The sequence below is a fragment of the Marmota marmota genome, unplaced genomic scaffold (genome assembly GCF_001458135.2).
Source record: "Marmota marmota marmota unplaced genomic scaffold, marMar, whole genome shotgun sequence".
Lineage (NCBI taxonomy): Eukaryota > Metazoa > Chordata > Mammalia > Rodentia > Sciuridae > Marmota > Marmota marmota.
Genome location: NW_025999924.1, coordinates 9,300,438 through 9,316,711, shown reverse-complemented (window position 1 = coordinate 9,316,711; position 16,274 = coordinate 9,300,438). Strand labels below are relative to the sequence as shown.

General features: G+C 38.1%; 1 protein-coding gene across 1 annotated transcript in view; it reads left to right on the top strand.

Annotated features, from left to right (window-relative positions):
• The first annotated feature begins 13,874 nt into the window (after positions 1–13,874).
• The window catches only part of Itga2 (integrin subunit alpha 2), a 99,470-nt gene continuing 97,070 nt past the window's right edge, over positions 13,875–16,274 (top strand). The window contains exon 1 of the mRNA XM_015497363.2: positions 13,875–14,094. Within this exon, the coding sequence (XP_015352849.1) occupies positions 14,025–14,094 (70 nt within the window). The 5' untranslated portion in view covers positions 13,875–14,024. The remainder of the gene's footprint in view (positions 14,095–16,274) is intronic.

The window sequence follows — 16,274 nt, the reverse complement described above, 5'->3', positions numbered from 1 at the left end:
GTTCTGGGTGCTGCCCAATTCATGCTCAAATAAATTCTCCAAAATGTAATCTGTCTAAGTTTTTATTTTCTTGAATATAAGTCCCCTAGAGAGGAGGATATTTGATACAAAGAAAAAAACTAGAATATCATATATAGAGATGATAGAAATACAGATATATAGGAATAAAGATTTCTCATCTATAACATGGAAAGTAAGAAACAGAAATTTGAGGGGAAAGGAAAATTACCTTGGAAATGCAGTGTCTTCCCCATTCATGTACGAGTATGAAATACAGTTACACTAATATCTCAAAATTCTCACATTTGTGGGAAAATATTAAAATCACCAAATCATAAAAAATATTAATATGACAATAGTACAGGCTGAGAGGTAACTCAACAGTAGAGCACCTGCTTAGCATGTGTGAAACCCTGGACCAAACTAATTAACTAACTAAAATAAAATGACAGTAAGCACACAAAGACAGAAGAGGTCACTTAATCCTATAGCATTTAATACTCAATAAGGATAAAGATATTGCTTTGAAAATATAATCTTGAAATAAGAGAGGTATCCTATAATTTAAAAGTATTTTAAAATTAAAATTCTTAATTACTTTGCTGGCTTTAGTGGCATCGACCTGTCATCCCAGCATCTCTGGAGGCTGAGGCAGGATGATCACAAACCAGTCTCAGCAATGTAGCAAAGTCCAAAGCAACTTAGTGAGATCTTGTCTCAAAACAATAAAAAACAAAAGGGTTGAGATTGTTGTTCAGTGGTGAAGCACCCCTGAGTTCAATCCCCAGTATCACCCTCTCCAAATTTTTAGAATTATTTAAACAAAAATTGAAATAGAGTGAATATAATTTTCTGACATAACCATAAACCCAATGGCTAATACTTTGGATTACTTCAAGTGACTCAATAATATTGTGGTCAGTTCTTAGAAACTCTAGTTTTCCTGGTATTTTGTTTTGATCACCAGTCAGATTATTGTCCCTTAGAATTCTATCTACATTCCAATATAAAAAAAATAGGTAGAAGGTAAAGTTGTCCTTGTCTTTACAAAATCAGATTCCTAAAAGATTACTCAGACTTCCATTTGCACCTTCTTAGCCATGTGAGTATTACATGACCATTCCTAATTGAAAGGGAAATAGAATAAATTCCAGCCTCCATAGTAAGAAAGAAATGGGGTAAGACCGGGTATTAAGACTTAACTCGTAATGCCTGCTCAAATGTTATTCTAAATATAATCAACCCTATTATATCTCTTTTAAAATTTATTCTTATATAGGTGGAACTTCAAACCAGAAATAATCTCTGAAAGCTTTTCTAACTCAGAAATTCTTTGAAAGAACAGAGGAACTCACAATTTTTCCAGATGATTCAACACATATTTCTCATATTTAATCATGAATCTATGTAATGACTTTCTAAGATTCATCATATACTTAATAGTCTAAGAACTATACATTGTTTCAAAATACTAAATATATAATTTGTTGACTAAAATACTAATTCAAGAGATATTAAGTTTCACTATTTGCAAGTATAGTTTGGATATAGAATATCTTCCCAAGGTACTATTGGGAGATAGTAGAATTTTTAAGAGATGCGGCCCACTTAAAGGAAATTGGGTCACTGGGGATGTGCTATTGAAGGGAAGATGGGAACCTTAGCCTCTTCCTCTCTCTTTGCTTCCTAACCAATAAGAGGTGAACAGCCCTCCTCTACCAAGCTCTTCTGACATGATGTACTGTGCCACTATCAGTCCAAATAATGGAGCCAAGTGACCTTGGATTGAAACTGCTGAAATCATGAGCCAAAATAAAACTTTCTTCTTTTAAGTTGATTATCTCAAGTATTTTGTCACTGTGGTGGAAATCTAACCTACATGTAATGTTGTACCTGCAAAATGAGAAGCAGTCATCATTCCATGTCCTGAGCATGGAATTAGCATTGCTTTGAACTATCGAACTTGGACAGTGAGACACTAGTTCTGGGAACTCTGTGGTGCAAAAGTGCCTGGGGAGTGCCCATTTGCAAGATGACCCCTTGTCATGGAATTCACTAATTCAAAGCTTTGATTTCAAATCCCAGCTGCCAAGGTAGAAAAGATGGACATAAACTGCAAAGCCCCCATCAAGTTGTTTTTCTCAACTTCATCCTGTTTACCTCAAGAAGTTTTTCATAGTGAAAACTTTAATGCTCAGACCTATATAATAAACGTGCAGGCTTTTGTTAGATCCTGTCTCCATCAGAGCTTGGATAACCCACCGGACCCTGCTGCTGCTCCATTTTTATATTTTTGTGCTGCTCACTATATTTCTTTTGACTTTATTTTTCTCAAGCCAGGTCACGGCCTGTATTCAGTTAGCTATTCACCCACTGTGCAGGCGGCAGCAGATAATTCCATACTTCCAAGAAGTATCAAAAGATAGTCTCTATCATCAGGGAATTATTTTCTTACAATTCTTTGAAAAATGTTTTCTAGAGAGCTATGAGTAAACTATGGCAACTCCTAAATTTATGTTTTTCTTTTTCAAGGAAAATCCTAATGCATTGTCCATCATTAATCTTCCTTCTCTGAATTCATAATTAATTACAATCTACCCCAGTCCTTATCACATTAAATGGCATTTGGATCACATGCATTTATCCATGCACCCTACTCCAGTTTCTTTTGAAGATAAACCTAGATTTGTACACAGTTACAATTATCCCTAGATGTGCTGATACACTATCTGTGATCTGCAACCACTCCTGGCTCTTAAAAATAACCTTCCCCCAACTCCTTCTGAAAGTGTAAAAGGGATGTCTCATTCCTAGAACATAGCTTCTTGGTTATCGAAATGTGTCTGCCATTTTCTTTCTCTAGCCTTTTCTCTTTAGCATCTCCTGCTGCAGCTTCCTTAATACAAAGATGCCATTTCTTCTGAAATAGGAATGAGAATACGTTCTTTTAGCTGCTGTAGTACTCTCAGTTACTCTGATGCTCTTACTTATTTATCCAAACAAACAAAACCCCTCTTTCTGTTTGAACCCATCACCTGGGGTTAGGCTAGACACTTCTCTACAATCAAAGTAGCTTTTCCTTTCAGATTACTTCATCTGTCTTCTGCATCAAGGTAAGTTCATCCATGAGATTTTTAAAATTTCAGATGCATATAGGACCCCAGCGAATTCTCCTACCATTCTTGACCTCCATAGCCAAACCAAAGCAGAGGCCTTTGCTGCATAAGTTTGTCTTACTCTGCAAGCTGACAGCTTCCTGGTAGCAGGATGCATTGCAAGTCTGTTTTGCCCTCATTCTGCCTTTTATGCAACAGTTGGTTACAACAAGTACTTAAAAATCTGTGCTGTGTTGACTGTAACCGGACCTACTCAGTATGAAGAAAGGACTGTGCCTCACTATATAAAAATGCAGAAATTGACTGAAGGCAAAAATGAGATTAAACACTAGATTTTCCCAGCAAATATTGGTTAAATTTAAATTGTATTTGATGGCATTGTCGTGGTGTCATCCTGGTCTGACAGAAATAATAGAGGAATGGGGACTACTTCAGACCCCAAGGGGTTATCTAACTGCCTAATGAGGCATTTGTTTTATGTTTAAATATTATTTTCACTGATTATAAAAAAGAACATCCATTCCCTTTTATCAATTTCTACTCAGGACAGGCAAATATGCTTAGATAGATTGAAAATGCCTTTTAAATAAGTGATTAAATATGAAGAATGAGTCTCTACTTTCCTTGACTAGACATTGTGGCATTGATATTGGCATTTTTGTTTCTTTAAATTGCATTCACTTCCACCACAGCTTCCTTCTCAGAGGACATTGCTGCAGCCCAGACTTTACTTCACTTATCTCCCTTTCTATAGAGTTATTTATTTATTTATCTTTGTAACTTAAAATTTTCAAACTCTACAGTTGGGATTATTTAGATACAATTTACATATGGTGAAGTTTTAGGCTCAAGTCAACAGTTTTTAAAATGTACATAGTCATATAACCTGCACCAGTCACAATGGAAAATATCTCTATTGCCCCAAAAGTTTCCTTATGCCTTTTTAGTTCAATTTTTTTCCTCATTCCCAGCCTCTGCAGCCAACCTGATTTCTGTCCCTTTAGTTTTGCCTTTGAAGTACGTCATAAATTGATTCATAAAACAAATGGCTTTTATGTCTGCTATTTTCTGTGGGAGTTCTGTGTTTGGGATTGGGATATACAAACTTCATGATTGTAACATGCTTGGTGACTAGGAAGTTTCTGTGCAAAGACACAGAATGCCTAGCTGCTAGGAGATGCCTAGCTACTGGGAAACTCCTATGCAAAAGCACAGGATGTCTGGCTGCCATAGCCTTGTCCTTCATAAATTTACTCTGCTTCCCAGACCTAGAATGCCCAGCCTCCTCCCTCTAAGATAACTATGCAGGTGCACTATCTGGTTTCCTTAGCAATGTCCTTGGAGAGAAAGGGCTCTGGTTGTATTAACCTGGACCTTATCTCAGTTAGCTAGCACTTGGGTTAAAGAAATACTAATTAAAATATAGTCATGGTAACCAGGGGTTCTTTGAGTTAAGAAACTCCCAGGCAGGGAGGAGTGGACACTTCACTCTGCACTTCTTCTTCACCACTTCACTTCACTCCTCTCAGCTCCACCTGTCTGCCTGCTTACAACCTGTGTCTGTGTCTGTTCTTCTGTGCGCCTCCTCACAGGTATTCCTCCACAGTTTTCCTTTAATGTCTTCCATGTTGTTGCATCTATCAATTGCTCTTTCCTCTTTATTTCTAAGTATTATTGTATGAACACTTTGTGATTATGTTGATTCGCTTGTTTTCTTGTCTTTGAGACTTGTGTGTATGAGACAGGTAGGAAGGTATTTTTTTTTTTTACCACAGTTGGATTTTTTCATTTTATATTTCATATAAGGTAATATGGTCCTTGGGGAAAACTCAGGCCTACTGAACATATTTACACACATGGCATTGCCCAGACAGAAATGTGCTCCAATCCACTATGCTACACAGATGGCCTATTGCATTTATTGATTCTTCTACCTGTAGATTCGAAAGGTGTTATTAGAGATTTCGTATCTGGAAGTACAATTGGCCACAGAACGTAATGGGAAGAGAATGGGTGTCAGGGAGGTTTGGTTGCTCATGCTCAGACATTTTTCTTGAATCTGGCTGTCTAAAAATTAGCTTCCTTACTCACACAATGGAAATATTGATGTGCAACTCATGAAGTTATGAGAAGCCAGAATAAAATAAGTTTTAAACAGTGATAGAGTTCTCAGCAAATAGTCCTCTCATTCTTCTTTTCTCATCTCCTTATTCAGAACGATCTTTTGGCATAGATAAATTTTTAAACTTCTATTGCTTGTCACCTATCTTCATCTCCATTACCATGTTCATCGCTGCAACCTACAACCTCAAAATCACACCTTACAGGAAGTTCTGTTGCTTTTGCTGTAAATAATAAGAGCCAATAAAAACATATCAGGAAACACTAATTTGGATAGTGGGCATGGAAATAGACTATAAGAAAAAATAAAGAGCAACTGAAATGTAATGCTATATAATATATCGAGCAGATGTGTGTAGCCCTTGTATTCTCAGCTTGAGGAATACAGCAGGTGCATTGTAATGTTAGAATAAGAGTTTTCTGGCTCAGGCCCTAACTAAAGATATGTAGGAAGAAGGTGTACTCTTTCTTCCCTTTTGAGCTTCTGGGAGTTACTAGAAATGTGTATCTTATATTTGTCAATTGGCTGCAATGCTGTTCTCATAACATCCATTTCTTTTATTTCTCTTCCTACCATCATGTCCCAACTTTCAACACAAATTTATGGTGTGGTCATTGCCATTTTCTCTGCTTTTGGTATCATCACTTGAACATGATTGGTGATTTTTAACTTAATGTTCAATCCCTCCTCTTGCTCATTTCTAGCAATATGCCTATTGAGATGAGGAAAACAAACACCTACCACCTACCATTGCATTTATATTTCAAATTGGTCGATACGTAGTACTATTTTTTACTCATGCACTGGAAATATTTTACAATCGTTACCAATTTTTTTCCATATGACTCTGTAATCTTTTTCCTCTGGGATTTAGAATTTATACCTTGCTTTATTCAAATTAGTCTTGCATTTTTAAATCTCTTGTTTCTTGAATCAGTATGTCACACCTAGGTGATTTCCTGGAGATAGTTCCTACCCTGGACATTTCACAGCTCAAATAGATGTGTGGGTCTGTTAGGCTAGCTCTGTTGACATTCAAACTATTCACAATACTATCTAGTAATGTGTATGTACTTTTTAAAGTTTATTCAAAATACAAATATACAAATATGCAATGTCAAATTGTGGAATTTAAACATGTGAGTTGGTTGTATTTTAATTATACCTCCATGTATGTCTTAAAGAAAAAAGATATTCACTATTAATTTTGTTTTGTTTTGTTTTATTTTGTTTTTGGTACCAGGGATTGAACCCAGGGACACTTAACCACTGAGTCACATCCCTAGCCCTTTTTTGTATTTTCCTTAAGGACAGGTCTCGCTGAGTTTATTAAGGCCTTGCTAAATTTCTGAGGCTGGCTTTGAACTCACAATCTTCCTGCCTCAGCCTCCTGAATTACTGGGATTACAGGTGTGCAACACAGCACCTGGCTACTATTAAAATCTTACACCAAAAAAGTGAGTGAGTGAGTGTATGTGTGTGTGTGTGTGAGAGAGAGAGAGAGAGAGAGAGAGAGAAAAGAAAATGAAAATACAGAGTACAAAGGTTTGTGCTAGGGCTGGAGTTGGATTTTGTCATTTATATAATGTGGAATTGGGCAGTTAGGTGAAGGCAAAGATAGAAAGGAACAGAAGCCAAATTGTAAGAAAATATAGTGGAAAAAATTCTGAGCCAGACTCAGAAGCTGAGCCCAGGGTCAGGAGGAAACCATATTTCTTGGTGTGATGTAGTAATTTTATGTGAATTCTTTATGATCTAGCTATCCTGTATGTACCCTGCATGTGTGTGGACTGGGGTGGGAGTGGCTACAGGTAAACCTCACTGGATTGAGTGTATGCATCAGGACATAGCAGGCCTTCTGGGAAATCCCTCTAAAAGAACCTGAGTCTGAGGAAGAGCAGCAGCCTCCTCATTTTAAGGCAGATTCACAAGCAGATCTGGAACCAGGAAGTCTGATGTCATCACAAATCATGGATATGTTTGGGGACACACAGCCTTTTAGTGGTAGAGGCAGGCATGAGCCAACAGCCAGGACTGATCTTTGAACACAGGAAGAAATAGTTCAGGGTATGATGACCCAACATATGCTAGTGGGAACAGTAAAAGGAGGACATTTGAGCATTTGCTCAAATATGTCCTCATTTGTATGCAGAGACTGGTAAATACTCAGTTTACAAAGATATGAAGGTCACTATCTCTGAGATTATGTCATGGGCCACAAGAAGAAGAAAATAAACTGTGTTGTCATAGCTTACTATGGGGAAACTTCCATTCTCCTTAATTGTAAGCCTTAAAATATCTTCATTTACCTGCAAATCTAGAGTATTTGGATGGTACAAGCTACTTTTCATATAACTGTGCATTATAAATGGTTCATAATGAACCTAAAGAAAATGTGCCCAGATGTTCTTTCATCCTAGTGGATGGTAAAGACTTCCATATTCACTGATCCTATGCAACATATGATTTTAGCTCAAGCAAGACTTTAAAGACAATGTTTGATAAAAAGATTTCAGTCATTGAAGACAGCCATTGAGAATAAACCATTCCAGTTTTCACCTTGGTGCTTAGTTTATAAACATACACAAGGAAGATGATAAATAAATATATAAGTGAACAAATATGTTTTAAAGTGACTATTTTAAGATTCACAACTTAAGCCAAGTGAAAGATCTTGGTAGAAATTATAAGAATTTTTGAGAGATAAAAAGTCTGGCAGAAAATTATGCAGGAAACCTGGGATTAAATATTATACCATGAAACAATCCAAAGTTTGTGACTCAAGAAGAGCTATTGCTTTTTCATGTAACATAGTAAAGGCATAGAAGTAGAAAAGATTTACATGTTGATTAAGATTAAAATTCCTGGCAGAAGTGAAATTCAGGATCTTTTGAGCTTATCCCAGCCTCACTGAGCTCATTCTTTTGATGTGTAAAAATATCTCACTGGTCTGCCAGTCAAATAAATGCTAATGGTAATATTGGCTCTGTTTGACTTTTTTGATGTTAAACATTTGAAATGCTTTTTCCATCTAAAAAACAGACTCCAATCTTAATGGTAGCATCAAAATTACTTCAAAAAGTAAGAGTTAATGTCACCCATGAGATGCACTAAAAGTTAAATAACAAAATGGCTGAGGGAGAAGTCTTGGTGTCAGAACAGAATTAAAATCACCTACAGAATCAAAGATTGTGTATTCTCAGTAGAAGATTTTAAGGCAAAAAAATCATCTTGAGTGGTTTTATGAGTGTGTCAAACTGAAAAAGATCCTTTCCTGAGTAAAAATTAAGTCTCACAGAATCCAGAGATAGGCCATGGAAAACTAAAAGCATTTACAGGTTGAAGTAAGGCCATGGAAATGATAAGTAATTAAAGAAGTCACTCTACAGAGCAGAACAGAGCAGGTAGGCAGAGAGGCAAAGCCAAAAATTCACATTATCCTAAAGGAGCACAAAGTGGTTTTGCTCTTGTCTTTCCATTTCCTCTTTAGTACCTGACTCAAAAAAAAATTCTTTATAATTTTTTAATTCACTATTCTTTAACTTGGGCTACTTGAAGTAGGATTAATTTTTTCCCCTTGAATTAATCTCTAACTGAAACATCCAAGTTTTCCAGAGAAAGCAGACATAAGCAGCCTTGATTCATCATCTGACACATTTCTTTAAAAAAAAAAAAATCTAAAGTACATATGGAACAATGTTTCCCCTTCATTGAGCTTTTCCATGTTCTAAGCCATAAACTTCTTAAATTCTTTTCTCGGGTTTACCTTAAAGGAAGACATTAGGTGTTAGCTGAACAAATGCATTTATTTATTTGTAGAAGAGTTATTGGTTATCAGTTCAGTGTCAGGCCTTGTTTTAGGAGCTGTGAGTTAAAGAAGTTAATGAGACATATTCATTGCCCTTAAAGATTTCCCACAGGAGAGAGCATTGTTTTAAAGATAGTCCAGTTCAAGGAAGAGAAGCCTGCTCACACTAGATTAAGAGAAAAAGAGAAGCTCTTAAGAGGATACAGGGATGTGTCATGGAATTAAAAGTAGGAAGTGCAGCTACGGCTCCGAAATAACTGGAAACAGAAAATAGAAGAGACAAAGACCCCCAAACAATCTCAATCTCTTTTTATCACCCTGACCTCAGTTCCTTGTTAAGAAAAGAAAGCCTCTCATCTCTGTATCTCTACATCCTATAACTGCAGATTGGCTCTTTCCATACTCATTAAAGAAAACTGATTGCCCCAGGAGAACACCAATTCTTAGCCCATGTGGTCGGCAAAGACGCTAGCATTTCTATATCCTGAATACAATTTCTTGGAAGAAAGAACCTGATAGATTCAGTCTGGATCAGGTGACTCCCCCAGTCAGTGGGAGGTGAGGTTATATGACTCAACAACTACCAGAGACAAGTTGCAGGGGACTCTGAGAAAGCACCATGGGTAGACCTGGCAGATTTCTTGACACATCTGTCATACATTTAAGAGATAAGAATAGTCAACCCCAGGGGAGCTAGAATAGAAGCATGAATGAAATTTGTAGGTGGGGGACATAGAATTGTATTTTTGTTTGTCCTTTGTTTGTTATAAATGGAAGCTCTCTTTTACTTTGGAATATTTTATGACTCAGCCAGTACCTGAAGACCTGTGGGTGAGTGGAGCTTAGTGGATTCTGAGCTTTCCTCAGTCATGTCTTACATTTATTCAAAAATATTTCAGGAGTCACTGGTTACTTCATTTCTAGTTTTCCAGGACTTACATAGAATTTCACATTCACTATCCTTTTTTAGGTCTAAGGAGAAAAATGTGAAACTGTTAGGAAATTCCCTTCATAGTAGTAATTATTTAATAGGAATTTATTATTGAACAAGTATAGATTAGACTCGTGATTCAAATAAGGTTTCAGAGATTTAGTGTTTAAATGGGAAGATGGATTATACCCATATAACTAAATTCATCATACCATAATACATTAAAAAAAGATTATTTGGGGGAACAAAAGTTAGGGGAATCAAGAGGTGGGCAAATAATACACAATTTAACGAGAGCCCTAAAGTAGAATTTGAAGGAATGAAGTACAAGAAGAAGCCACTGTAATTGGTGGGGGGGAACTGCTAAGGAATTAGCAAGGAAAAATGGGAAAGTGGCCAGTGAATAGGTAAATTGGGCTTGTTATGGTTTGGTGGCCCCAAAAAGCTCACACGTGAGACAGTGCAAGAAAGTTCAGAGGAGAAGTGATTGGGTTGTGGGAGTCTTAACACAATCAGTTACCAATCAGTTACCACTCAGTTAATCCCAGAAGTGGTAGGATATAGCCTGGAGGAGGTGGAAATTTGGGGTGGTGTTGGCTATGGGCTATATATTTGCATCTGACACATGGAGACCTCTCTCTCTGCTTCCTGATCATCTGCTTTCCTCTGCCACATTCTTTTACCATGAGATTGTACCTCATCTCGAACCCCAAGGAATGGAGCTGACCTTCTATGGACTGAGACTTCTGAAACTGTGAGCCTTCAAATAAGCCATTTCTCCTGTACAGTTGTTCAAGTCGGGTCTTTCAATGGAAGCAGTGAAAAAGCTGACTAAAACAAGCCTACACCTAGTATGCCAGAGGAATGCATTGACAGAGACTGCAGAAGTAGGTTAGGGCTCCACTGGGATCTTAAGTGCTAAGATGCTTGAATTGATCCTAGAGACAGCCAAAGATTTCCAGCAGATCAATCCTGCATTTTAGAAAGAAAATTGTGGTAAGAGGTGCAAAAGGAAGACTGGAGATGGGAGGGGAATAATCATAGAAAGATTATGTAGAATGTCATTCTGAAATATCGAAAAAGACCAGGAAAAGAAGGGTGCCACAGAGAGCCATGGCAGAGACCAAGGATAATATGTGTGGTGGCAGCTGGCCTGCTGATGGCCCTGTGAGGAAAGAAGAAGTTTCTTGTTTAGTGATTGTCACATGGGAATAAAATAAGCAAAGACCAGCAGGACATGAAAATAAAAGAGATCAGAAAGGAATGCTGGGAAAAAACTGACCTAACACAATTCCTAAGAGCTAAGAGAAGGAACAGACTGAAGGCCCTTGCTCCATGCCTGAGTGCTTTCAGAATATGGTCTCTGGTCTCTCAAGACCCTTTTAAGTGCTCAATGATGTCAAAATTATTTTCATAACAATATTGAAGCATTATTTGCCTTTTTCACTAAGCAGACATTTGCCCTGAGGATGTAAGCACAATGAGGGGTACTGGAAATCATACTTTTTGTGCTAGTCACTCAGACAAAAATGGAGGTGGTCAGTAGGCTAATAACTTTTAATGCCACAAAGTAGAAAAAGTTATTGATATGGTTATTGATATGGTTTCTTATCCCACATTGAAACTAGTATTTTAGCAACAAATATTTGTTGAGCTTTGGTGTAATATTAGAGATTCATCTATATTGTCCACTGTTTTTCCAAATATACATCTTTCTGACTCTATATTAATCTGTATGTTTTGAGCCAAACTACATATCACAACATAGTGAATACCAAAACATATATGAAAATCAATATGTCTATTTTTAAGCCATATATTAGAAAGATTGACAAAAATGTAGAACAATGCACTCTTTTCATGTATTATTTTATTTTAGGAAATATAGTTTTTATAAAACTATGATATTTATGTTAACATGTAATGGGCTCATTGCTATTTTAAAAATCAATTAATAAATATCTGAAAATTATCTGTTTTAATATCTCACAGGATAAACATCAATAGAAATAATTCACAGAAGCAACTATTCTTTAATTGTTTGAAGTGTCTAATGCATCACTATGACCAAAATACCTGACAAAAAAAAAAAAGAAAACTTAGAGAAGGCAAAGTTAATTTTGGTTCATAGTATCAGAGTTTCAATCCATGGTAGGCTGACTCCATTGCTCTGGATCCAAGAAGAGGCAGAACATTATGGCACAAAGGTGTGATGGAGAAGCACTGCTCCACTATTGGCCACCAGGAAGCAGGAGTGGGGGAAAGAGACACACGAAAAATGACCCTTCCAGGGCACTCACCTAGGGACCCACCTCCTCCAGCCACCTGCCTATAGTTAACACTCAGTCCATTCAAACTAGGATGGACCGGATGGGTTATAGTTCCCATAATCTAATCATTGCATCTCTGTATATTTCTTCATTAACACAAGAACTTTCCAGGGATACCTCATATCCAAACCATAATACCTGCTTTAGCCTTCCTTACATCTTGCACAGAATGTGGTGTAAAACTCAACTATACCTAGGCAGGTTAGCTCCAAGGTGGGTGAAGCAGGGGTTCACAAACTGTGTTGTCTGAGTGACCCTTTCTGCTTTTTAAATTCATGGGAGGCAGGAATTTGTCCCTTTATTTTCTAAGATTTATGCTTGCTCTGGAAAAATATAGCTCTAAATCTATTTTGTATCTCATGGCAGTATAATGTGAATATGTCCCGTTCTGAGATCAAAAACAAAGAAGGGTTCATTTGGGTTTCCAGCATCCAGAGACAAAGAACATTAAAGGAACCATCCTGCCTCCCAAAGAAGGGTCTGTTCCAAACACTTACTCACATTTCAGTGAGTCAGAAGGAAACAGACAGATATTCATCTCCCTGAAACCTGGCTGACTTCCCACAAGACGTCTGTGAGGAGCTGAGATTGTGTGTCAGGGGCCACCTAAGAGCTCTCAGGTGGTAGCTGGCATCTTAGTAAGCAAGTAAGTACCACAGACAGGAAAACAAAACAAAACAAAACAAAACCACCTTCACTGCCAGTCAGGATTAGTAAGTAACATTAGTAAGTGACAGATTAGAAAACAGGAAAGGAAAGGATCTGAGGCTATGTATTTTTGGGTTCAAAGGTGTGGAATTAACTCATGATCGTAAGCAGTAGCATCTGATGAATATCAGTTTAATACTTTAATAATTCAAGACTTCACCCCCTATTGTGATTATTTTTTATTTAAAAAGCATTTTATTTTTATCAAATAATTAAGTCCTTCCTACCTGGAACCACTTTGCTTCTGGTGGTAGTATCCCATTCTTCTTAGAGTATTGCCCCATAAAGATTTGAAATGGTGTTAATAAAAATGATTAGGCAAATAACTCTAATTTATGAGAACATTTGGTTACTTCACAAAACATAGTTACTGGAAGAATTCTGTTTTCATCAGTGTGCTGGAAATTTGTGAGTGAACTTTTAGGAAGAAAAAGAGATTTAGAGATAAAAAGTGAATATTCTATTTCTTAGGTTTGTAAGTGAAATATCTCAGATACGTTGTAGAACGTTCTCATTCCAGGCCTGAGACTGAAAGAATGGAAGAAAACAGTCATGGTGAAACATAGAGGAAGAGGAAGAGCCATCAGTTCATATATGGGTTCTCACCCTTCCTTTTTGTCTTGAAATAAATCATGTAACTCAGTAATCGATTCAGCTCGTTATCTCGGGAGAAATGAATGGTGATATTCTCTCTCTCTCTCTCTCTCTCTCTCTCNATGTAGGGGAATCAAGGTGTGGTGCTGGGGGTGTGGAGAAGCGGAGGTGTAGCCTGCGGGGCCACTGGGCTGGGACTTGGCGGGGCGTGGCAGGGGCAGATCCGGCGTTGGCCAAAGCGGGAGGGGCGGGCCGGGGCGGGTCCTTTCGCTGCAGGAACTGCCAGGCAACTTTTCCCTGCTCTTACCCAGGCAAGTCGAGAAGCCCTCGGACAGCTTCTGCGGTCTCCCTGTCCCTCGATCGAGAGTATTCTCTGCAAACTCAGAGCATCTACAGTCCCCAGAACAGATCCAGGATGCGGCCAGGACAGGCAGGGGGCGCGCCACTGCCGCTGCCGCTGAGGCTGGTGTTAGCGTTCAGTCAAGGTAAGTCTGCAGTTTGCGGCTCTTCGGCTGCAGGAAGGACACCCTCGGGGGTCTGGCGGTGTGAGGGAGGGGTTATGTGGGGCCAGGGAGTTAGCAGCGTGAGTCTCGGCTGTGATTCCACGTGGACCTGGGCTCCCAGCCATCCGGAGCTGCTTGGAGAGATACACCCTTATCCCACTCCACCTCACAATTGGGGTCTTGAGTTCTCGTGAGACATATTTCACCCTGTCACGAACCTTCTCAAGAAGCACCAAAGTCATCTCCCTGACCACTTTGGTTTGGGGAACACACACACACACACACACACACACAACTATGGCTCTATGGGTGGTCCGAAAACCGCGCATCCTGCAGCCCAACTTCCCCTGTTTGTCAGGTACCACACCTGCCCAGGACCAAGGGGAATAAGGAATCCAGTACAGAACAGCAGCCAGGAGTTCCCCAGCGCGATGCCAGTTAGGTCAGCAGAAGACTCCAAAATGCTTATTTTTCAACCCAAGAGTGTGAATAATTCCCCCATTTCTTACTTCAGAACGCAGTGCTGGTGTTTCTTTCCTTTGGAGACACAGAAAAACACTAAGTGCCTTTTAAATACTTGGCAGAGGGAATTTCTTCCTTCCCTTCTGCCTTCCTCTCATTGTTGTAACATCATCAGTGCAAAGAATGTAAACTTAGACCAAGTTTTTCCACTTTCTTATCTTGGACCCCACAAGGCTAGGAAAAAAGTGGGAGAAGAAGCACCAACTTCAGTGCAGTGGGAATGGGGGCCACTCATCGCCCTGACTTATTTTACACTAAGTAGGGAAATGAAGGCAGGGATGCTGAGCCTCTGTGAGAACATGGGGGATAATTTGTCCTGACTTTTTTTTCCAGAGCCTAGTGTGTACCTAAATGTAAGAACTTTAGTTTACTTAAAGGGAGAAGGAATCATAGTTGTATCTTATAGTTTGGAAAATTACAAAACAAACAAATGTGGTCTCTGATTTTCAAGTGTTTTCACAAAGAAGGTAAATATTTCCTTAACTATCCTTTGATGCTGACATTCTGCCAGTCATGAACTTTATGGTGGAAGAAACTTAGTCCAACAAAGTTGTATTCCACATTGAAAATTGGTCCCTGGAACACTACACCTCCTGAAGAATAATATAAATATAAACCAGAGCTTTTCATCTCTCTTCAATTACCAGTATTAAAAGAAGCTAAGGAAACATAACATCATTTTCTAATCTTTGAAATGTCGAGGCTTGTTCTGTAAAGAGTAGTGAAAAACTTTAGAGGAATGTATTGCTGCAAGGCATAGAGTCAGGAACAGAGATTATAACCTGTGGTTAGCTAATAAGTCAAGCAGAGGTGATTTAAAATGACATCTGTTAAAATATTCTGTGTATTTATTTGTTCCCTCCCACTGCTCCAGTCATTTGAATACTCAAGGAACAAGCTTTTTCATGATTTGAGATGATTATAATAAAGCTTTGTCATTTGTGATATAAATTAAGATTCTTAGGAAAGTAGCATTGTTTTTTGGTACTTTGGGTATCTGAGGTTAACATAAATAATTAAAATCTCTTGGCCAGACAAAATTATTATGGCATTGACCTCTATATCAACTAGGTGATGAGCATTCTTCATCACTAAACACACCACATATGTGCAATTGTGTAATATAAACACATACCAAGTTAAAATTCCATAGGTATGTGTCTATTCATCTTACATTGTCTCCAGTATACACACAAACTACTTTAAAAATATATGATCTGAGAATCTCACTTTACACTTAGATTCCAATCTGCTTCCATAAACCTGCTCACAAGTGCTTAAGAGAAAGTTGTATTATTTATTAATCATACTAAGTCCCATATTTATCACTTTGGATTGTTCACAGGCAGGTTGAGGGTAGAAAAGAGACCCCAGGAGGCCAAGCTAATCTGAAAACTAAATAAAGTCCTAGAGAAAAGCAACTGTAACTGAATGAGGGAAGTCACATTTTCTCCAGTGTGTTAACAGCCCATTCCTTCCACCTGGATGCTGGATCACATTTTACTGCCTCTAGTAGGGTCTGAGCAGTTAGCCCTCTCTAATGTAGATCTTTAAATTCTCTCAAGAATGTAAATTCCCTTCAATCTGTAAATATTCTAATTTCTTTCATAGTAAAAAAAAAAAAGTCTTTCTCCTCCTCC